A 24,629-nucleotide genomic window follows, 5' to 3' on the forward strand; every position below is an offset into this window, starting at 1 on the left:
TATAAAGAATAAAGCTATAATAAACATCCAAGTACCAAGGAGCAATTTAAGTAAAGAACAAATTATCACTAAATTCACATTCTGGTTCTCCTGGATAATATTTCCATCCTTATCCCTGAAAAGAAAGAGATATGTGGAATTTCTTTATAGCTTTACCACATGATTATATCCTTAATGTATATTGTTCAGTTGAGCACATTTCTGAATGTTATAGTACTGGAATTAGATTGAGGATATTCTTTCGCTTTGTCAATTAGCATTATTTATTTGAAAGAGTAATCTGTATTGCTGCATGTAGTCATACACCACTAATTTTTACTTCTATTTTATTAATAAATCATTATTTGTCCATTTAAACATCAATGACATTTAAGATATTTCCTGCATTTTGCATTATGAACAATGCTTCACTTAAAACTGTGTATAGCATATACCTGAAATTTTCCCAAAGGTAAGAAACTAGAATTGAATTTCTAGGCCATAGAATACATGTTCTTTCAGCTTTTTAAAATTATGTCAAATATTTTTTGCAAAAAGTTATACCAATCTATATACCACCAACAGATATGATGGTCCCTGTTGGTTACTTCTTCATCAACACTTAATATTTATTTGACAGGCATTTTAATGTTTGACAGTCTGCTAGGTGAGATCTATATGTCAATGCACATTCAACTTTTAAATCCTTGAAAATTAGTAAAATTGAGGCATCATATGTTCATATGTTTATTAGCCACTTGAATTTATTATTGTGAGGTGCCTGTCCAAGTTTTCTACTCATTTCCCTAGTAGATTGTTGTACTAGAGTACTCAAGAAAACCCTCATATCTCTTATGTTTACAGATTTACTAGAAGGACTCATGGAACTCAGTATGTAGATATACTCAGAGCTAAGATTTATTACATGACATAGTAAGGGTATAAAGCTGGATCACAAGAGAAATAGAAGAGATTCTTGGGGAATCTATGTACAGGTTTTCTTTTGCTTTCTACTTCCTATCAGGTATTAAGCAGAGTACACTCTTCCTGGCAACAGCAACAAAAATGTACTAACAATGGCCAGGGAAGTTCATCGAAAACTTACAGCCTGAGGTATTTACTGGGGACTGGTCACACAGACACTTATTGGTTGTCATGTACAAAAATATAGGACTCCTATAAGGAAAGCAACTATTCAACATAAACTTCATTATGTAAACAGGTACAGAAAATGATGCTTAAAATTAGAGAACCATGGGAATGCTTCTGAAGTCCAAGTTCCCAGGTAAGGACAAACCTTTTAAGCAGGACAGTTTCTACAGATAAAGTCTTCTGGGATAACCTTTATCTACATAGCTGATTTTTTTTCTTATTGTTTTGAAATGGTTCTTTAAAATTCTAGGTACTAGCTGGGCATGGTGGTGCATGCCTGTAATCCCAGCACCACTAGAGGCTGAGGCAGGAGGATCATGAGTTTAAAGCAAACCTCAGCAAAAGCAAGGTGCTAAGCAACTCAGTGAGACCCTATCTCTAAATAAAATACAAAATAGGGCTGGGGATGTGGCTCAGTGGTAGAGCGTCCCTGAGTTCAACCCCGGATATCCCCAAAAGCCTCTCAGTACTAATTTGTTTTTTAGTAATTATGACTTGAAACACTTCCTATCACTAAATAGCTTTTCTTTTAAATTTTCTTTATGGTATCTATCTATGAGTGATAAATTACTAATCATTCAATCAAATTTATTATTTTTTCTTATACATAGTGATTTTGTCAAAATGGTCTCATGTTATTTTTAAAAGTTTGAAAGTTAATTTCATACTTAAGTTTTTTTCTACCTAGAATAAAATTTTTATATGAGGTAAGATAAAGGTACAACTTCCATCTTTCCTAAATGGAGAATCAATTGACTTCTATACTATTTATTGATATGTCTCTTTTATTCCTCAACTGCTCTGCAGTGACAGGTCTACTATTAATAAAACTGCCACATATGGTAGGTTTGATTCTTGGCTTTCTGTTCTGTTCCACTGATTATTGTGCCTAATGCTATTTGATTTGTTTTAACTCTATAACCTTATGTATATTATTACTGGCAACTACTAAGGTAAGCCCTCTCAAAATACACAAACACACACAACTTTCAATTTCTCTTTAGGTGTTTCTACTATATACATTTTAGAATTATCTTTCCATGTTTTCTTTTACACATAGTTGCAGTTTTTACTGAAAAGAGATCACATATGGAAACAGGTTGGGAAGAATTAGCATCTTTTCAGTAGTGTCCCTAACAATCTAAAACCATGATATGTTCATATTTATTTAGGTCTTCTATAATGTCTTTGAAAAAAGATTTCTGCCAGGCATGGTGGTGCATGCCTAAAATCCCAGCAGCTCGAGAGGCTGAGACAGGAGGATCGAGGGTTCAAAGCCAGTCTCAGCAAAAGCAAGGTGCTAAAAACTCGGTGAGACCCTGCCTCTAAATAAAATACAGTGGTTGAGTGCCCCTGAGTTCAATCCTTAATACCAAAAAAAAAAAAAAGCTTTCTCTTTTTTTGCACAAAGGAATTAAACATACTTGATTAAATTCTATAAGGTCCTTGTGTGCATATTTTGAATCTCATGTAATAAGCTATACATAATAAACATGTTAAATATTTTTATGTTTTATACACTATATAATATTCTATAAATATTTAACCTCCTATCTAAATTAAAACAAAACAAAATTCCTTGAAGACACTAGTATGTCTTATTCATTTTTATAAACCATTTGTTTGTGTTTGCATGAGAACATTTATTTAAAAAAAAATCACAATGCCAGTTAGGACTGCCTTAGAAAAAATGATTTAAAAAACAGACAATAAGAATTAGACAATTGGCAAGTGCTAAATTTGTAAATCACTGCCTAAAAATTTTAATAGCTTCAGAAAAGAAATTTAAAAAATGAGTAGAATTCTGCTCTAATTATTATGTATGTGTATGCCCTTCATTTATTCAGATTTAGTCTCATGCACACAACATAATATGGATTTTTCAATTCAATTAGATTATGCAATGCTGCCAACTGTAATCAAAATGTATTTAAGTATATTTAACCTACATATTTACAGTAGGCACTCAAATATTACATCCATATCTCTCTTTTCTATAGACACCTCCTCACACTCACTGCCAGTACTACTTATTTAAATCACTTAAGACAGAGAATATAACTTAAAGTCAATGGGTATAAGTTTTTAAATTCCTCTTCATTTTAATACAATTGATCTTTTAATTTTCTCAAATATTCTTCTATATGCAAATTTTCACAATGGTTTTATACTCTAAAATGATCATATTTTGGGGGGGGTGGAGTTTGTTTTGTTATCATGAATTGAACCCAGGGATGTTTAACCACCAAACCACATCCCCCTCCCTTTTACATTTTGTATATTGAGAAAGGGTCTCACTGACTTGCTTAATGGTCTGGTCAAGTTGCTAAGGCTAGCTTTGAATGTGTGATCCTAATGCCTCAGCCTCCTGAGTTACTGGGATTTCAGGTGTGCAACCAGGGCCACACTAATCTTCCTATGAATGTATGAAATCCCTAGAACCAGGTGAAACCTTGTAGAAAAGCACTGGATATGTTGTTATAATATCTATGTTCCAATCTCAGTAATATGCAATTTGGGTTTCTTCATCTGTAAAATAGACATAATATCTATCACATAAACTGTTGAAAGTATTAGTGACACAAATATAATGTTATACTTTTTATGATGATTTTTACCATATCTAACAGGCAAACTATTCACTTTCATCCCTGTTTCCAGTACATCTAAACAACAACAACAAAAAAAATGACAGGACAGGTAATGAAAAATCAAGCAAAACTATAGATAAGCTGCTGTATCAAAAACTTCTGATAGAAGCACAGAGATAACCCTTGCTCCAAAAATTCTAGTTTTCCTTTTAATCAAAGACGGAATTAATGAAAACAATTAAACCCTAGGATTGTTCTTAAATATAGATCATCTTCCTTCAATATCCACCTCTTCTTAAAGCATTTTAACACTCAGATGACAATTCACAGAACTTTGCTGTGTATATGAATGGTGGGGTAAATACATGTGGTTTTCATCATGTTTGCTGTTTTAACAAGGTATTAAACTACTGCCAACTGAAATGAATGCCCAACTTTTAACTCTTTACAATATTTTTAAAAAGATGGTAATATTTTACTTTATTGTTCCTTAATATTTGTCTTTTGAATTAATTGCAAGCTTCTTCTGGTGTAAATATTTTCTTTCCTGCCCTCGCTGTTTGATCACTTTATTTTTCTTGGCTAATGTTGCACATTTTGCTCTTGGATACTTTCTGGTAAGACCCTTTGGGTGTAACACTTCAAAGCAAGCTAGGATAAATGTTAATACAAGACCAATTCTATCTAAGCCTTTTAAATTCAAATGTAGTTCTTCATAATGCTTGGTATGCTTTTAGAAAAATCATCTCCTTTCTTCTATTCATCACTAAAGCACCAATAAACAAAGGTTTAAAAATCTTAATTTTTGTATGTTTTTGGAGTTTTATTTTATACAAATTGTGACAATAAGTAGAAGCAGTTGAAATCACATTTACTATATAGCTCTTTGAAATTCATGTCAAAAGACAATTATACCACATGACAAAGAAGCTAGAACTGGATCAAGAACTTATCCTATTTAAAGGGTTTTTTTAAAAAAGTAGAAATTCTTGACTACTTTACAAATCATAATATTTATACTTATGCAAATAATTGTTTGTTGGCCATAAGATTTTGACTTATGAAACTATAAGATTGTGTATCTATGTACCTTAATAATTAAGTCATCAAAATAGAAAATCTGCCTACTGAACAATGAGCTTCTTAAGGACAGAACCTATTTTAACCTTCTTGTATATATCAAGGCAAGAGACAAAGTGCTCGAGAAATGTTTCCTCACTCAATAAAGTCTAAGGTTATTTATTGTCTGTGCCTTAATTAATGAAAATTTTAGGTAAGAAAGAAATATATAAGGATAAAAGTGCCATTTATAAATGAGGATTTTGTTAAACATCACATTATATTTTCAAAAAACGTTTTGCTTCAGAATTATACTCCATAAATGCATATCAGAATTCTCAATATTAATGTAACAGAACTGACTTTAGGAAACTCAAAGAGCAAGAAACAAATGAATACTATTAAAAACAACTATAGTATAATTGAAAAAATATGATTTCAGAATCTAGTTTAGATAAAAATATATAAACTTTAGTTTCCTCATTTTGATCATAATTCTGAGGTTGAATATGAAAACTCCTTATTTTAGGAAATACAAACTAAAGCATTTACGAATAAAAAGCCACTGTATGTGCTAGTCAATCTAAAGTATCTATTTAAGTATGGAATGAAATAAACTTCCGTTACTTTCTTTCTTTGAGGGCAATGTACATCTAAAATTCCATATCAGAAGTGATAAAATAAACCTCTTAAACATAGACTTCCAGATATAGAATTTATCCCATTACTTCTGATATCCACAATAATTCTTTTTTGTTTGTTTATATATGACTGTGAAATGCATTATAATTTTTATTACACATATAGAGCACAGTTTTTCATATCCCTGGTGATATACAAAGTATTCACACCAATTCGTGTCTTCATACACGTACTTTGGATAATAATGTCCGTTACATTCCACCATCATTTCTAACTCCATGTCCCTCCCTTCCTTTCCCAACCCTTTGCCCTATCTGGAGTTTGTCTATTCCTCTCATGCTCCCCCTCCCTACCCAACTATGAATTAGCCTCCTTATATGAGAGAAAACATTCGGCATTTGGTTTTTGGGGGATTGGCAAACTTCATTTAGCATTATCTTCTCTAACTCCATCCATTTACCTGAAAATGCCATGATTTCATTCTCTTTTATTTATTTTTTATTTTATTTTATTTATTTTCCATTGTGTATAGATGCCACATTTTTTAATCCATTCATCTATTGAAGGGCATCTAGGTTGGTTCCACAGTTTAGCTATTGTGAATTGTGCTGCTATAAACATTGATGTGGCTGTGTCCCTATAATATGCTGTTTTTAAGTCCTTTGGGTATAGACCCAGGAGAGGGATAGCTGGGTCAAATTGTGGTTCCATTCCCAATTTTGATATCCACAATAATTCAATTTGAATCTTAATATACAATTAGATTTTAGAAAACAGGGAATTAAATGTAAATAATTAAATTGAAATCAGTGCAAGAGTGATGACTTTCAGACTCTTATGAACACACCCTATCTTTTAGAATGTGATCAGTCTTCTTGTCTTAAACTTACTTCTTAATGAAATATAACTAACTAGAAAGCATTATAAGGTAAATAATAATCTATCATTCTTTCTTCCAATTCAATGAAAGATCAACATTAGGGATTTTTGAAACACTGGGAAACTGTCTATTTTTTTTAACAAAGTACCTGGGAAATTAATATGAATTAATAAAGAAAAATTACTTTTATGTTAAAAAACAATTATCAAAAATAATTAACAAAACTTGCATGTTACCAGATTATCATGCCCAAGACAGAACTCAGAAGTAAAATATACTTACCCTATTGGGAAATCAACATCATCACCATGAGCTGTCATGTGATAAAGTCCAAATTTAGCCAATTTAATATGTCCCTACAATAATAAAGGAAAAGACAGTGAAATATTTTAATATAACTGGAAAGGAAAACTATGTGCCTTATGACTACTACAATCATTATATAATCAGACTGCTATTTTATCAAAATATTACCATATAAGATTTTATAAGATACCAAAATTTTATCCAAGACTGTCAAAATTTAGTTTGCTTTATACTTATTATATTTTTATGTACACATATCTGTAGACACATAAGTGTGTATATATATACAGATACATATACTATATAACTGTATAAGGAATACATATATTTCACAATGTCAAATTAGTTTAACATTTTTGTGTTTATTTGTGCTAATCTAGGTTTTTTTTTTAACAAAGGATAACAGGCAAAAATACTTTCATTTGTTTTGAATACTTGGTTAGAATGTTTTGTAGTAATTTTTCAGAAGAGTTCTATTTTCAGGGAAATACAAATACAGTCATAATGTTAAAATTTAACTGTGATAAGGGATTTAGCTTGGAAAGTTCAGTTCAAAAATCACGAGAGTTCGGTAAGTCTGTTAGGCTCCAATAATTCATATATTTTTTGAGACTAACAATTATCACAAATGTGAGTTCCTTAATAAAAGCTAAATATAAATAGTTTCTTTAGGTTTTTTCATTTTAAATGTTTGTACTTTAAAAAAATAAGTCAACTTTCAATTCATTTATCTTCTTTTTAAGATTTAGAGGCTAAAAAACGCTGTGACCTTTAAAAATAGGTACAATATATTTTATGGTATACAGACATTACTTTATATTTTAAAACAAGTTAGATTGGTTGTAGCAATGTTACCTTTCTGCCATAAGTCTGAAATTAATAAATATCATTTCTATTTTGTGATTTTTAAGACTATATCAAATTTGAGAAAACACTCAAAGAACAATTACATAGAAAATAATTCTAGCAAAATTTCCCCAAAGCTGTTTATATGTAATGAGAAAAATGAAATTATGATTATTCCTGAAAATATATCACTTTATTATCAATAATTCTCTTAGGAGGGGTTACTATCTTATCAATTCCCTATAAGATTTCCAAGTTGAAAAGCAAGCAATTCAACAGAAAAGTGAGCTAGGTAATGAATATTTGGTAAAAAATAAATAAATAAAAGAAAAATGTAAAAAAGGGGAAATTCAATGCAGTTATACTTATGAGAATGATATTCTAAGCAACTGGTCAGAAAAGTTTTCTTAAAACAAAAGCAAATGCAAATTCTGAGGAGAGGAATGTTGAGAAGCCATAAAACAAATTCTTTAGCAAAAAGAATGAAAGAAAAAAAAAACACATGAAGTCAGAACATTAGTTTGTGAAAAAAAAAGGAATATCCTGCATGAAAGACACATAGAAACTGAATTTAAAAAATTGTTAAATAATTTAAACATTTAAATAATTTAAAGAGCTTTTTCACAATCATAAACATATCATTTTCATAGTCTTTTCATTATTTATTCTTAAAACATATTCTAACATCATTCTGATTAATTTTAAGGGCCTGATTTCAAAAGCTTTCAATTCCAAGCAACATACAAATAATCTATTATAGTATTTGAGAATCACCTTTCGATCCAAGAGGATATTATGAGGAGACAGGGCCCGGTGTACTATGCCATGTTTGTTCATATACTGCAAGCCCTGAAGTACTTCAAATGCTATGCACAAAACCTTTGGATGGCTAAAAAGAAAACAAAAATCCAAACATCAATTATAAAGCATATCTACAATCTGTTTAAAGAATAAGACATAGTGAAAACATTTAAAACATAAAATTTTTTGCATCTTGCCCATTCAAACAGAATTTACATATTTACTAAAATAACCACTTGAACATAATTGATTATAATCAACTCTGATTATAACAAAGTGATCTGACAAGACTTTCCTATTGGCTACTCTAATAGCAGGAAAGGACCTTAATTTGGATGGTGTATATTATTTATAGTAGGGTAGAATGATCATTGACAAGTTTGGCTTTATCAAATTATCAAGAAAGATTTAGATGTGTGGCAGATCAGAGTCAAGGATAACCATGTCTTCTGCTCAAAACAAAACGCTGTAGCCTCTAAAATATAGGTACAATATATTTTATGGTATACAGACATTAGCATATTTTCCACACTGGTTAATAAGGCAAAATGTCTCTTTTAATTCTTATCTTATCCTCCTTAAGCCATCTGTGCATAGATGTCCACTTTCTTTATATGTTTTGTCTCTCTCACATCATCCCTCTCTGAAGGTGTATTTGTATATGTTTATGTGGCAGTACTTGGGATTGGATCCAGGGAGTTGAATTTACTAGGCCAGTGCTCTACCAATGAGCTAACTCATTCATGTAGGGAATTAGGAATAATATATAGAAAAGCAAGGAAGACTCTTTCAAATCCAACCTCCCAAACTACTAATGTTAACATTTTGTAGAGATTTCTTTTCTATACATTTTTTTAATTTTTACAAATTAAATATCTGCAGTTAACCATTAAAATTTTTAAAAGAGCTATAAATAATAAGGCAGTAGTAGAAATAAAATGGAATAAAAAACAACCCATAAGCAGATGAAGTAAAAGGAAAAAGAACAGAACAGATTTTAATCCAGATATATCAATAATTATATTAAGTATAAGTTACCTAAAGTCACCAATTAAAAGAAAAAGACTGTTATATAAGATAAGAATTAAGACTATACTCAGTATGTGAGAAATCTATACTGAAGAAAAAACATTTGTTATAGTACAAAAATGAAATAAATAATCAGTGATCACATGGGCTCAAGTGGGGGAATAGATAGGAGTAGGAGAAAATTTTGCAAAGTGATGAAATTATTCTATTTTTAATTTTGATGATGGTCATGTGACTTAGTTTATCACTTAACTGGACAAAAAAAGGTAAGTTTTAAGGAGACAACTGTGTAAGATCTTTTGGGCTATTATAAGACATTTGGCTTTTACTCAGAGAGATGGGAAGTGACTGGCACATTGCCATACAATGATTAATATATATTTACTATAGAACCAAGCAGAGGCTAAGAAAAACAAACTTAGGCAACTTGAACACTAATTTTTCAATCATTCTTAATTTTTGAGAAAAATTTTTAAAGGGCATGATTAGGGCATTTTAGAGCATGGCATGTCTGAAAATGTCTCATTCTATTCTTAAACGTGAAAAGAATTATTTCATTGTCTTATGGTATCCTTTATTAGTAGTAAGAAGTCTAATATCAATCTGATTTCAATTTTATAATAGATGTCCTGTGATTCCTCTCTGGAAGCTGAGGATACTTTTTAAATTTATCCTTAGAGTTAAAAAACTTCAATCCAATGTTCTAGGATATAGACACCTTTGTGCTGGTCAACATCAGGTACAACCCTTTAATCTGAAGATTCACATGTTCCATTAACACAGAAATAGTAACAAGAAAAAAACCTGATGTGCTGTCTTTATTTTCTCTTTAAGTTGAAGCTCTGTCCACTAACAGATGAAAATTGGAACTATTTTCTAAACTGACTTTTACTATCAAAGAGGATGGTCTTTAGCTTTATTATTTAATTAAAGGGTTTATTTATTTGTGTATGTGGTATGAGAGAAAGAGAAAGATATCTACAGTAATCTCTTTTTGCCTCTCGTGCCCCCCTCACCCCCACCACCGACTTTACTATTCTCCAGGTGTTTCTTTTCAGTAGATAGTGTTCTTTGGTTGTGGATATATTATTATTTTGAGTCTCTCTAAGGAGAATTAGAATTCTTTTAGTTGTGGATACATAGAATGTTATCTTCATTTCCTATGTGGTAATTCCAATGAGTCCTTCCTGCTCCCATCCTAAGGCTGTTTCTCTCAAACTCATTTTCTCCCCTTAATTGTCTGATAATCCAATCCTTGATTGTCAGTCATATTTTGAAGATAAGTAATAAACTTCATATTTCCCATCGTGTATGTAAAAAAAGGATAAATGTTATTATTTATATATTATTTATAGTGACATAAACTATTTCTCTTTATCAAATGGTTTCTTCCATGTGAAGGTGATATTAGTCAGTCTTGGGCAAAGAGAAAATGTGTGAAAACAAGTACAATTTGGGATAACAGAGTTTTCACAAACATCTTCAAAAATAAACCAACTGATTCCATATTAAAAAATTAAATCAAAGTGGGTCAGAGACCTAAAGGTAAGAGCTAAAACTATAAAAATTACAGAAGAAAACAGAGAAAATCTTGATGACTTTAGATATGGAAAAGAATTCTTTGATAAGATTAACAAAAGAAAAATAAATTGAATTTCATTAATTAATTAAAAACTTTTTTGTTTCAATGGATACCATCAAGAAAATGAAATAGTTACCAAATGGGAGAAGACCTTTACCATATGTCTCACAGGGATTGCTATCTGTAATTTTTAAGCAACTTTTATATTCAATAATTAAAAGACAACTCAATTAAAAAATGGGTCAATTCCATTCTTTTGCACTTGGCTCTCCTGTTGTCCAGCACTATTTGTTGAGAAGACTTGAGAAAGATCCCCACTGAATGTTCTTGGCATCCTGTAAAAAATCAGTTGACCATAGATGTATGAATTCATTTCTCACCTCTCTTGATTATATTCCATTAATCCATTTATCGATCTTTCTGCTGGCTCTACAGTCTTGATTGCCTTTACTTTCTGCAAAGTCTGAGTCCTCTTACCTTGACTCTATGTGTGTGTCCCTCTCACAACACACACACACACACACACACACACACACACACACACACACACACTCTATATCTATCTATCTATCTTCAGTCTTAAAAATTGATGACATATTCAGTTGTGACACTAGAGGTCCTCAGCTGCATACTACTTCAAAATAGCTCTTTCTCATAAAATTAAAATCAAACCTTTTTTTCCCCCCATTAAACCAGTTTTGAAACTGCTGAATAAAGAAGATGGAGCATTCTATTTTCCATATTGTGCTTTTACTGATTGTAAAACAGACATTAGCACATGCATGTCAAAAAGCACCATCACATTTAAAATGAGCTTATGAACATATAAACAAAAAATGTTTTAAATTCATATATTAAAAAAGCTGAAGCTCATGGCATATCTTTTCTTAGCTAGTACATGAGTCTACTTGTGAATTACAGTTAATGGACTCAGTACTCATCAGTTTAAATCAGAGATAAGATAAATTTGTTTTTCTACCCTTTGTTAAACCTTAGGATTTAATTTTAAATTTTATTTTAAAATATAAGTTGGGTGTGAGGGTGCATACCTGTAATCCCAGACCTTAATTTCGAGTCTCGTCTCGGAAACTTAGTGAAACTTTTTCTTAAAATAAAAAGAGTTGGGTATATAGCTCATTGGTAGAGTACATCTGGGTTCAATCACCAGTACTGTAAGTAGAAAAACAAAAACAAGGGGCTGGGGTTGTGATTCAGAGGAAGAATGTTTGCCTAGCATGCATGAGGCACTGGGTTTGATCCTCAGCACCACATAAAAATAAAATGAACATATTGTGTCCACCTACAATCAACTAAGTAAATGAATAAATGTTTAAAAATAAATAAAATAGAAAATAAGAAAAATAAAATAAAAAATTCATCTTATTTTATATAAGAAAAGGAGTAACAAGTATTTATGGAATTTTGTTTACTTGTTTTAAAGCTGCATTTTTTAATACTGTCAAAACTTGATCTTGAAGTTTTTTCTTAAATAGATAATGCAATTAAAATACAAAAGTAAGGTAATAATATCACATCTAGTATTTGAAAATATGTTACAGTTTAATTCAACATGGACACTAAAAGATTTAGGATTAAAAGAATGGGAGTCGCAAAATTTTAAAAAATATATTGGCAGAGAACAATAAGGCTTTGTCCAACAAGTCCCAATTTACAATCTTGTTAATAAAGAAACCATTCAGTAACTTAGAAAACTTATGATATAGCTCAAGTAAAAGAAAATATTCTGTTCCTTTTGAGATGTTCAGTTACTATTATTACTTCAGAGATTGTGACAATAGTATATATATTGTCACCACTGTCCCTAATGAATGAACATAAGAATCCCTGGTGATTTAAATTTACCAATATGATCCAAAAGGTAGCTTTCAAAATAACAATTATTTCTAATATAGCAAGGTGACATTTTAATATACTTTGTTTGTATTTGAACACATCAACCAACCGGGTGGCTACTAGCTGCATGTTAATTTCATTTTTAGTCCACATAGATATGAAGAGGAAGAACCAATCTCCACAATAAAGAAGCCTAAGTATAGTTAGAAATTTATGAACTGATAATTTCAATGCAAGCAATATGGTTAATGGTTGAGAATTATTTATCCTTTCCTTTGTCTTTGGAGGAAAACAAAATATGAAAATTTATTTATTACATCAGTGAGAACAAAACAGACGTAAAAAATAAAAAATATTGGTAAAGTTAAGAGAAAAACAGAAGGAACAGCAAAAACAATTGAAACAATTTGCTCATATCTGTATTTTAAATATGGTTTTCTGAATTTTCAAACCTATTAGGACAAATCTAAATATATTTTATTTAGCCCTTTTCAGATGCATTTTAAAGAAAATTTACTAAAATACTTTTTACCTATCATTTAAAAAGCACTTAGGCTAGGGTTGGGGTTGTGGCTCAGCGGTAGAACACTTGCCTAGCATGTGTGAGGCATTGGGTATGATTCTTATCACTACATAAAAGTAAACAATATCTTAATATTTTGTTAAAATTATCACAGTATTTTAAAAAGCACATTTTTTAAAGGAAAGAGAATAACAGTTTTCACAATTGAAAAAAGAAAACAATTCATTTCACTATGAGGCACAAATGTTTTAGTTTCAAAGGAAATTCATCTAAAGCAAATTTAAGAGTTGTATTGATTACTACTACCTAAAGATTACTTTGTAGCAAGTACAAATAATAATCCATCAGTCTCTAAACTATGAGACTGGGCACATTTCACAACTCAGCTTTTACTCTGAAATAATCATAAGTTGAGCATTGTTGATTCTGGAATGTAACTAATTCTCAGTGGGAAGCAATAAACTGAGAAATCAGCATTCCAACTTGAATACTAGAAAACTTTTCTTCTCCACAGAAAATTAATTTGATAAGATCAAAACACATGTGGAAAACATAGTCTAGTGGTTTGAGGTTCAAACTTAATGCCAGGAGGATCTGTCATTGATTTGCTATGCTCAAAGAATGTTCCAACTCACCCTGCCTCAGTTTGCAAATTTATAAAGTGAGAAATATAACACCAAACTGGAGTTAAATGAAGATTAATGAGCAAAATAAAAATTCCAACCCTCCCCACTAAAACAACCCAAGGTCTTTAAAAAACTATCAATAATATTTTGTTACATTATATGTATATACTCTATAATTTAATAAAAATTGTAAACTGGGCTCATCACCTCTTCTTCTGACATAATAAAATCAAGACAGTTTTCTAATTTCTTTGTGAGAATTAATCATCATTTGACAAGTAGGTTTGAAGTATCCCCAATTAGCAGAGTACTTATGTCCTATAAATATTTTCTTTTCCCATGCAATTTTATTGTCCTGGATCAGACACACCAAAATTTCTTCTCTCATTATGGTCACTAATAATGACAGGGTAGTAAGTCCAACTTCCCACATGTCAAAGCATTGACATGTTTTAAGACTGAAATATGTCTCTAATAAAAAGAACAGATTATTATATACCTTTAATCAAATCTGTATCGTAACTTATTCAAAAGCTTTTTGATGTTGTTAACTAAAATTATAATTCAACATTGCTTAACAAAGGGATAGGTAGGTGTGGTAATGCACCTGTAATCCCAGCAACTCCAGAGGCTAAGGCTGGAAGTTCTCAAAGCCTGTTCAAAGCCAATCTCACCAAAACCAAGGCCCTAAGCAACTTACTGAGATCCTGTCTCTAAATAAAATATAAAATAGGGATGGAGATGTGGCTCAGTGGTTGAGTGCCCCTAAATTCAATCCCTGGTACACCCCTCTGAAAGAAAAAAAAACGAACAAACAAACAAACAAAAAAAACAAAGGGGATCCATTCTTATGTTTCATTAGTTGAGTTCATCATTATGTTAACATCACAGAGTGCATTTATACAAAGTAAGGTGTCTGCAATGTTAGTAGGTGATACAAGCTTATGGGACCACCTTCATATATTTTGCTGTGTGACAAAAAAAAGAATTTGATAGTATTGTATAGATATCAATTTGAGACAAATTCATATTTGAAGACCAATATTTTAGAGTTTTAGACATTTTATCACCTTGCCTATCTGAACAAAAAAGAACAGTAAAGGGCCTGAATTGTATGCAGCATCTATTACTATGTCTGCAAGCCAGTACAGTGCAACCAAAAGTGGGCCAAACTGAAATGTTCAGTTAAATAGGGATTAGTGTGTCTGAAGGAATTATGACTAGTATGATTGATGAAAATACTATATTTGCATTGTACATTGTATTTATCAGGAGTTGAGGTGATACAGTGATCATACTTTGATCAAAGAATTAAAAAATACCCAAATCTTGTTATTAGCTACTTCTACTTGACTCAGTAAGCTTCTTATGATACACGCATAGAAAGACAGAACAATGCAAAACACCACTTTAATAACCACAGCTTCACCTCAAATCTAAGGTAGAAGTCAAGTGAATTCTCTACATAAATAGTAACTTTTTCCTAAGTCAGCTCAGCTTAAAAGATTTCTAGTTCTATCCATGAACTAGATTTTCATGCCTCAATGCTGTGAGGCAAGGAAGATCATACCCATTCTAGCAAGCATACCCATTCAAGTTACTCATAACGCCACAGTGACTCAAGAATACTGTTTAAAAGGACAATTTGATGCGAGAATACTGTTTTAAAGGATAATTATCTCTTATCAATTCACATAAAACTGAAGGACAGTTATCTCTTATCAATTCACATAAAATTACAATATTAATGGATACAGGTTCTCAATTTTAGGTTTCATTTGTATTTTTTAAATTATGCAATGCTTTCTATCATTTACTTATCCCAGAACCTATAAAGAGTCTAAGTTAGCTCAGCTATTTTAAAACTGTTCTTAAGTTATGTAAATCAGTACTTCATATGGTTTTACAAAGAGCACATTGATTTATGGGTTCTTTACCACTTCAAGAATTTAAGAATATTTAACTAAGCAATGGTAAATAATCACCTTAAAGGCTTGTCAAAATACATATATCTGGTTCCACTTCTTGATACAGTAGGTCTAGGATGAGTTTTAAAAAAAAATGTGTATTTCTAAAAAGTTCCCAGGTGATAATGATGAACTACACTCTACAAACCACTATCCTATAGGTTGACCACAACTGACTCTGCTTCACTTTCAGATACACAAAACAGTGTGTAGTATAAAACAAAGAAAATGACTTTAGATTTGAGCAGAATAGGTTTAAATTCAGGGCTATCTTTTTCTAGTTGTAACCTAGCTTCTAAATTTTCTTCTTCTCTTCTTCTCTTTTCTGTGCTGAGGTTTGAACCCAGGACTTCAACATGCCAGGTAAACACCCTACCACTGAGGAAATAATTCCAGACCTCTTGGCTTTGCTTTTTTTTTTTTTTCCCTTGGATACTAGGGAGTAAATCCAGGAGCACTCAACCACTGAGCCACATCTCTCCAGCTCTATTTTGTATTTTATTTAGAAGCAGGGTCTCACTGAGTTACCTGGCCCTCTCGCCATTGGTGAGGCTGGCTTTGAACTCACGATCCTCCTGCCTCAGCCTCCTGGGATTACAGGCTTGCACCACAGAGCGTGGCTCTTGGCTCATTTTTAGAATGAGGTAATAGAGCCAGCCATAGTAGCACAAGCCTGTAATACAAGCTACTGTGGAAGCTAAGGCTGGAGGATCCCAAGCTCCAGGGCAGCCTTGATAATTTAATGAGACCCTATTTCAAAAATAAAATAGGAGCTACAGACATAGTTCAGTGTAGAGTGCCCATGGTACCACCAGAAAGACAGAGAGAAAGCAAAGAGAAAAAAAAAAAGAACAAAATAAGGTAACAGCCATCACAGCCATGTGATGAGGTTTAAATATAACACGTTGACAGAGCATAAAGTAGATACTCAATAAATGTTGAATTCCTTCTGTGATATGGTCCCTCACTATACCTTTTTCTCCAAAGGATAATCTTATAAAAATAAGTCATCAATTTAATTTCTGTTGTTACTGATAACAAAATGTTTTCAACTAAAAATATCTAGGCTCACTTAGGTCTTACAATTTTTGGTTTTCCAACAAAATGTATAAGCTCCTAAAATTATTTTTTAAACTTTTTTTTTTGTATTAGGAATTGCTTTACCACTGAATGATACCCCTAGTCATTTTTATTTTTTTTTTTAATTTAAAACAGCATTTCACTAAATTGCTGAGGCTGGCCTTGAACTTGTTATCCTCCTGCCTCAGCCTTCCAAGTCACTGAATTAAGATGCGTACCACCACGCCCAGCTAAAATCACTGTTTATTTAACTTATTACTAGATCTATAACTGACACTGTATGTAGCAAAGATATGACAGAATATAATCAAAGTAATCAATTGTGGTTAAATATCGCATAAATGTTTGAATTTTAAATCTCCAATTGGTTCAATTAACTCAAACCAACTATTTTCTATTAAATGATTTAGTATTTCTACCCACCTGTAGTCAAAGGTTATTACACATTTGCAATTATGTTTTTATCGTCATTATCATTTTTGTTTAGTCCTTCACTTTTGAAATCTTGAACAATTTTGAATAAGGGACTATTTCTAACTTAAGCTTTGTTTTTTAAAAATAATTAAAATGGGGGCTGGGAAGACTAAGAAGGAATATAAATTCATGAACCCAAAATATGTTCCTTTGTAGTATATGCCATTTTCACTTCTCCAACTATTGTACAAAAGAACTCACTCTAAGTGTACCAAGAGATATTAGAGATAATGAAACCAGTTGTGCTTGTTTCTTTGTTTCTAGGGTGTTAAAGATGCCAGAAACAGCTGGGTGTGGTGGTACATGCCTGTAACCCCAGTGGCTTCGGAGGCTGAAGCAGGAGGATCATGAGTTCAAAGTTTGGCTCTGCAAAAAGCAAGGCACTAAGCAACTCAGTGAGACCCTGTCTCAGTTCCTTGTTTATGCCATGTTGTGGTCATGGCTCCTGACCTAAGAAGACATTCGATAACCCTATAAATTGTTAAGTACTCATTAACCAGGACCTTAAAATTACTTAGAAAAAGTCATAGCAATGTAACTAGAACATGGTATATGTATAATGAACCTTGAAAACATTAGGATAAGTGAAAGAAACTGAGTATAAAAGTCCACACGTTATATAATTCCATTTACACAAAAAGTTTAGAGTAGGTAAATTCACAAAGAAACTCAATTGTGGTTTCCAAAAGTTGGGGGAGGGAGAAAGGTGATGGAATACTAATGCTTTCTGGAAGGATGAAAATATTCTTGAATTAGATTGTGGTGATGCCTACAGAAAAGTGAGGATATTAAAGGCCACTGAATTTTATACTTGTTTAAGAGTCATTTCAAGATAGGTGTATTATATCTCAATTTAATGAATTCAAAAGTCAAAACAATTTATACATTGAATTAGGAAAAAATTCATACCATACTCTTCATAGACATAAAAAAATGAAAATATTCACTATTCAGTTGGGATTTAAAATTTTTTAAACCAGAAATATAAGATTTTTCACTCAATCTGGTAAAGAATATCTATGAAACACCATGCAAAAATGGTAAAATACTGAACATTCTCCCTAAGATGAGAAACCAAGGAAGGATTACCATCAATATTTGTATTCAGTGCTGTAGAAGTTCTATCTAGAGATAAGGCATAAAGATTAAAAACGAAGAAGTTATAAACATATTTCTATGCAATGATGAAAATCTTCAACATCTCTAGCAATTAGAGGAATGCAAATTAAAACTACAATGAGATTCCATCTCACTCTAGTCAGAATGGCAATTATCAAGAATACAAGTAACAGGAGCTATGGTTATGACTTAGTGGTAAGCACTCGCCTACCATGTGGGAGGTCCTGGGTTCCATCCTCAACACAACATAAAGATAAATAAATAAAGGTATTGTGTCCATCTACAACTACAAAATATTTTTTTTAAAAAAAATACAAGTTACAATAAATGTTGATGAGGACATGGGGAAACGGTACATTAATATACTGCTGGTGGGACTGCAAATTGGTGCAACCACCATGAAAAACACTATCGAGATTCCTCAGAAAACTTTGAAAGAATCTACCATTTGACCCAATTATCCCACTTCTCAGTTTATAGCCAAAGAATTTAAAATCAGCATACTAAAATGAGGCAGCCATCAATGTTCACAGCAGCTCAATTCACAATAGCTAAACTATGGAACCAACTTAGGTGCCCTTCAACAGATAAATGGATAAAGAAAATGTGCTGTATGTACACAGTGATATTATTTAACCTTAAATTAGAATGAAATTACGACATTTGCCAGTAAATGGATGGAGCTGGAGAATATCATGCTAAGTAAAATAAACGAATCCCCAAAAACCAAAAGCCAAATGTTCTCTCTGATACACAGATGCTAACTCATGATAAAGGGGGTGCAGAGTAGAAAAGAATAGAAGAACTATGGATTAAACAAAGGGGAATGAAGGGAAGGGAGGGAGAACGGGAATGGGAAAAAAAAACAGAAAGAATCAGACATTACTTTCCAAAGTACATATGTTTATACAACCAATGTTATTCTACAGCAAGTACAACCAGAAGAATGAGAAGTTATACTCCATAGATATATAAAAGAATACATTCTACTGTCATGTATAATAAAAACAAATATATTAAAAAAGAAAATCTAAGGAATCTACAAAATAACCCTAATACATGGATTTAATTTAGCAACATCACAGGAAACAAAGCTAATATAAAAATTCCTTGATATTTTATACAAAAGCAAACAATTGAATAATAAAATTAAAATACAATTTTACTTACAATCATATCAAAACTGAAAAAACTTAGTAACAAATTTCACATATGAAAAGAAATAACTATGCTGTAAAATATAATATATTACTGATAGAAATTAAAGACAAAAATTTGGAGAGAGAGAACATCTTAGTTTACAGTAGGAGTTAATATTAAGATATCAGTTCTATCCAAATTGTACACCAATGCAATGCAATCCCCAATTAGAACACCAACAGACATTTTTAGAAACAGAGAAGCTTATAAAATGTATGTGAAAATGCAAGAAAATTTATGTGGAAAAGCATAGAAATAATAGCAGCTAAAATAATCTTAAATCAGGACAAAATCGGAAACTTACTGACTTCAAGATTTACTATAAAGCTACGGTAATCAAGAGATATTATAGAGTTGATATATGGATAGAAAAATAAATGGATGAAAAAAATAGAAAGTCTAGGAACAGACCTACACTTACATGGCCATTTAATTTTCAATAAAATCACTAAATTAATCCAAGGAGAAAAGGTATCTCTTGAATAAATACAGATGATATAATCCTATACTTAGGAGATCCTAAAAGCTCCACCAAAAGACTGAGAAATCTATTAAACAAATTCAGCAAGGTAACAGGTTACAAAATTAGCATACAAAAATCAATAGCTTTCCTATATTTCAATAAGAAATCTGCTGAAAAAGAAATCAGGAAAATAAGCTCATTCACAATAACTTCAAAAAAGTATATATAGAGGGGCTGGGGTTGTGGCTCAGCAGTACAGTGTTTGCCTAACACATGCGGGGAGCTGAGTTTGAGCCTCAGCACCACATAAATATAAATAAATAAAATAAAGGTACTGTGTCCAACTACAACTAAAAAGTATATATACTTTTGAAAAGTCTATATGCAAATCAATAAATGTCACATCACATAAATAGAACTAAGGACAAAAATCCGCTAGTTATCTCAGAAGATGCAAAGAAGATCTTTGACAAAATTCAGAAACCCTTCATGATAAAAATATTGAAGAAACTAGTAATAGTTTCTAGGGATGCCCCAACATCATAAAGGCTATAATGAAAAATCAACCCAATTTCATAGTAAAGTGTAAAAACTGAAAGTATTTCCTTTAAAATCTGGAACAAGACAAAGATGTCCATTCTGACTACTCCTATTTATTACACTGATAAAAACTGTAGCCAGAGCAATTAGGCAAGAGAAGGAAATAAAATGGATAACATAGGAAAGGAAGCAGTCAAATTATCACTGTTTGTGGATGATATGATCCTATACCTAGAACATCCCAAAAAACTCTACCAAAGACTGCTAGGTATTAAACAAATTTGGTTAAATATCAGGTCACAAAATCAACATATAAAAATCAATAGCTATCCCACATACCAACAATAAATCTGCTGAGAAAGAAATTAGGAAAACAATTCCATTCATAATAGCTTCAAAAATATAAATTTATAGGAATAAATAAACAAGCATGTGAAAGACATCTACAATGAAAACTATATAATACTGAAGAAAAAAATGAAAAAAACCTCAGAAGATGGAAAGACCTCCCCATTTTCATGGATAGGCAAAATACTATTAAAATGGCCAGACTACCCAAAACAATAACAGACTGAATGCAATCCCCATCAAAATGCCAATTACATTCCTCACAGAACTAGGAAAAAAAATCAGACCTAAAATTCATTTGGAAGAATAAAAGATTCAAAGTAGCCAAAGCAATTCTAAAACAAAACAGCGATTCTGGCAGCATAATGATACCTGACTTCAAATTGAATATATCTGGAACAAATGGATATCCATATGGACAAAACCTAAGCTGAATACTATATACAAATAATAAGCTGAGATAGATCATAGATTCACCATAAAATTGAAAACTAATGGTTCTAGAAAAAAACATATCACATGGAATTATCTTCATGGTTTAGAAACAGAGAAAGGTTTCCAAACAGGATCACAAAAACAATAACCACAGAAGAAAAATTTAATATTGTAGACTTCATCACAAATAACTGTTGTTCATAGATTCATTCTTTAAAAAAATGAATAGGAAAGCCAGACTGTCAGAAAATGTGTGCAAATAATGTCTAATGAAGAATATGTTAAAGAAAGAATATGTATGAAGATACAAAAAAATGACAATAAAAAGATAATAGAACCCACTAAAGAGACAAAAAATAAATAGCTATGTGTGTCATCATGCAAGCACTGAATAAGGTCATTAAAAATGCTCAACATCTTTAAAACATCATGGAAATACAAATTAAACCTATAATGAGATACCACTTTACATCTACTACATACGGCTAAAATAAAAGGCTGAAAGCACCAAATGCTGGAAAGAATAGGAAGGAACTAGAATGGTCATATATTGTTGGTGGGAATACAAAGCATACATTTGGGAAAAGATCTGTTTTTTTAATAATGTCAATCATGTGTGTGTGTGTGTGTGTGTGTGTGTATACACACCTGTAACCCATGAATTATACACCTGCTATTTATCCAAGAAAAATAAAAACATGGCCATACAAAGAGTCACAAGTATACTCACAGCAACTTTACTCATAATATCAAAAAATCTGGAAACAGCTCAGGAACTCATCAACAGAAAATTGCTAAACAAACCGGTATATTCATAAAGTGGAATATAGCGCAACATAAAAAATTAACTATGATACAGGAAATCTAAGAATAATTCTCAGAAACATTATGTTGACTGAAATAATCCTTACATAAAAGGATACAAACAGCATTTCCCCAAATATATAAAATGTTGAAGAAAATAAATCTAAATTGAAAAATATCTATATGTGGTTGTAGCTGGAGGCTGTACATGGAGAGGGGCAGAGGCTCAATAGGAAGGGGTATGAAGGAAATTTCTAGGATGTTGGTGGTGATCTAGTCATAATATGGATTTGAATTACACAGGTATATATATTTGTCAAAACTCATCAAACATTTAAACAGGTTTTGTACCTTAATATAAATTTTATCTAAAAAAAAGCATTGAATTTTAATTAATGATATACATCCCGAAATATTTAGATAAAGAGTGTTCATATATGTAAATTACCTTGAAATGCATCAAAATAATAAGGTGATTTAATAAATGGATAGTTCAATATATATGTGGTAAAGCATATATATTGATGATAGCAAAAGCTATCAAAATATTAATTATAGCATCTAGGTAGATTGCATAAGTCTTTCAACTGTCTATGTGTGAATATTTAATATTAAAATGCTAGTCAAGAGAAAAATAAATTAGGGTGGTATAAAGACAATTTTAGATAACAAATATTTGTGAGAATCTGTTAGCATATGACAGACTAAAACAAAAATTTAAAGAAAGTTTTTCCAGCTGAAAAAAAAAAATGATTCCAGATGGAAACTTGGATCAAAGAAATAAAGAGTTTAGGAAATGGTAAATACATAATTAAATGCAAAAGAATTTTCCGTCCTATCTCAAGCTATTTAAAGAAATTCTTTAAAGCAAAAATAAATAATGATGAATGGTGAGATTTATAATATAATGTTAAAGTGACACTTTATATGTAAAATGTATAATACCAAAAAAAAAGAGGAGGGTAATATAAATATACTTTTAAAAGGTTCCTACATTATATGTGAACTAGCATTATATTAACTCATGGAAAACTAAGATAAAATAATAATGCATATTGCAATATCTAACATAATAACTTTTTAAAAAGCAAAAAACAAATAGCTAATAAGACAGAGAAAAAAATTTAAAAACCCCCAAAACACCCTGAGTTTTGTTAGCCTGACTCCAAATACTTGTTTAAATTTAGTCCTTTTACATTGACAACCTATCACTTTCAAACTCAGTAATTTCTGTTCTTCAAAGATTTCCCAATAGAAAGTTATTCCGATCAATAACTATCTCCTCCCCTCTTTCTCCCGTCTTATATGGAGACATACAATATCACAAATTAAAATTCAAAGGGTTCCCTTGAAGTCAGTGGAAATCCTAAACACAAATTTCCTTCATGATTTAGTATTTACTGATGGTATCTCCCTCAAAGAATTGGTTTAAAGAAAGGCAAAACCAAGAGCAAAAGAAGAAGTGTGATAGTTGACCACTGAGGCTATATACATATTTCTTTTTCTTAAAACAGAAAGTTTTCATAGTGAGTCAAGCACTGTGGCACATGCCTATAATCCCAGCAGCTAGGGAGGCTGAAGCAGGAGAATCGAAAATTCAAAGCCAGTCTCAGCAACTTAGACCCTAAGCAACTTAGTGAGACTCCGTCTCAAAATAAAAAATAAAAAAAGGGCTGGAGTATTCAGTGGTTAGGCACGCAGGGTTCAATCCCATGTACTAAAAAAAGTTTTCATGGTGAAAATAATTTCCAAACAGATGATGCCTATCATTCTCAGATCATTCTATTTTTAAAAAATAATTTTTCAAAGGTATATAATTTCTTACCTCACTGGTAAAATTATGAAATGCAGATATTATACTTTCTCTTTCCAGAGACTTAAAATAAGTGTATGATTCTTAAAAAAGTTAAATATCCATTGCCTTTTTCTTTCCCAAAATGACTCAACAGTCAACATTTTCACTGCTGTGACTAAAGGACCCAACCAGCACAACTGAAGAAGAAGAAAAGTTTATTTAAGGGCTCATGATTTCAGAGGTCTTAGTCCATAGAAGGACTGCTCCATTCCTCTTGGGCTCAAGAGGAGGCAGAACATCATGGTGGAAGAGTGTGGAGGAAAGAAGCAGCTCACATGATGATCAGAAAGAAGAGAGAGACTCCACTGGCCAGATACCCAAAACCATGCCCCAATTCCCACCTTCTCCAATACCCTACCACTTCAATTACCACTCAGCTAATCCCTATCAGTGGATTAAATCACTTTTTGGGTTAAGGCTATAACCCAATTATTTCTCCTCTGAACCTTCTTGCATTGTCTCACATGTGAGCTT

General features: G+C 31.5%; 1 protein-coding gene across 1 annotated transcript in view; it reads right to left on the reverse strand.

Annotated features, from left to right (window-relative positions):
• The window catches only part of Tbck (TBC1 domain containing kinase), a 224,468-nt gene that overhangs the window by 171,147 nt on the left and 28,692 nt on the right, over positions 1 to 24,629 (reverse strand). Inside the window, exons 4-5 of the mRNA XM_026403170.2 lie at positions 8,230 to 8,344; positions 6,586 to 6,659 (exon numbers count right to left, since the gene is read on the reverse strand). Of these exons, the coding sequence (XP_026258955.2) occupies positions 6,586 to 6,659; positions 8,230 to 8,344 (189 nt within the window). The remainder of the gene's footprint in view (positions 1 to 6,585; positions 6,660 to 8,229; positions 8,345 to 24,629) is intronic.

This window comes from Urocitellus parryii, chromosome 10, assembly GCF_045843805.1.
Source record: "Urocitellus parryii isolate mUroPar1 chromosome 10, mUroPar1.hap1, whole genome shotgun sequence".
NCBI lineage: Eukaryota > Metazoa > Chordata > Mammalia > Rodentia > Sciuridae > Urocitellus > Urocitellus parryii.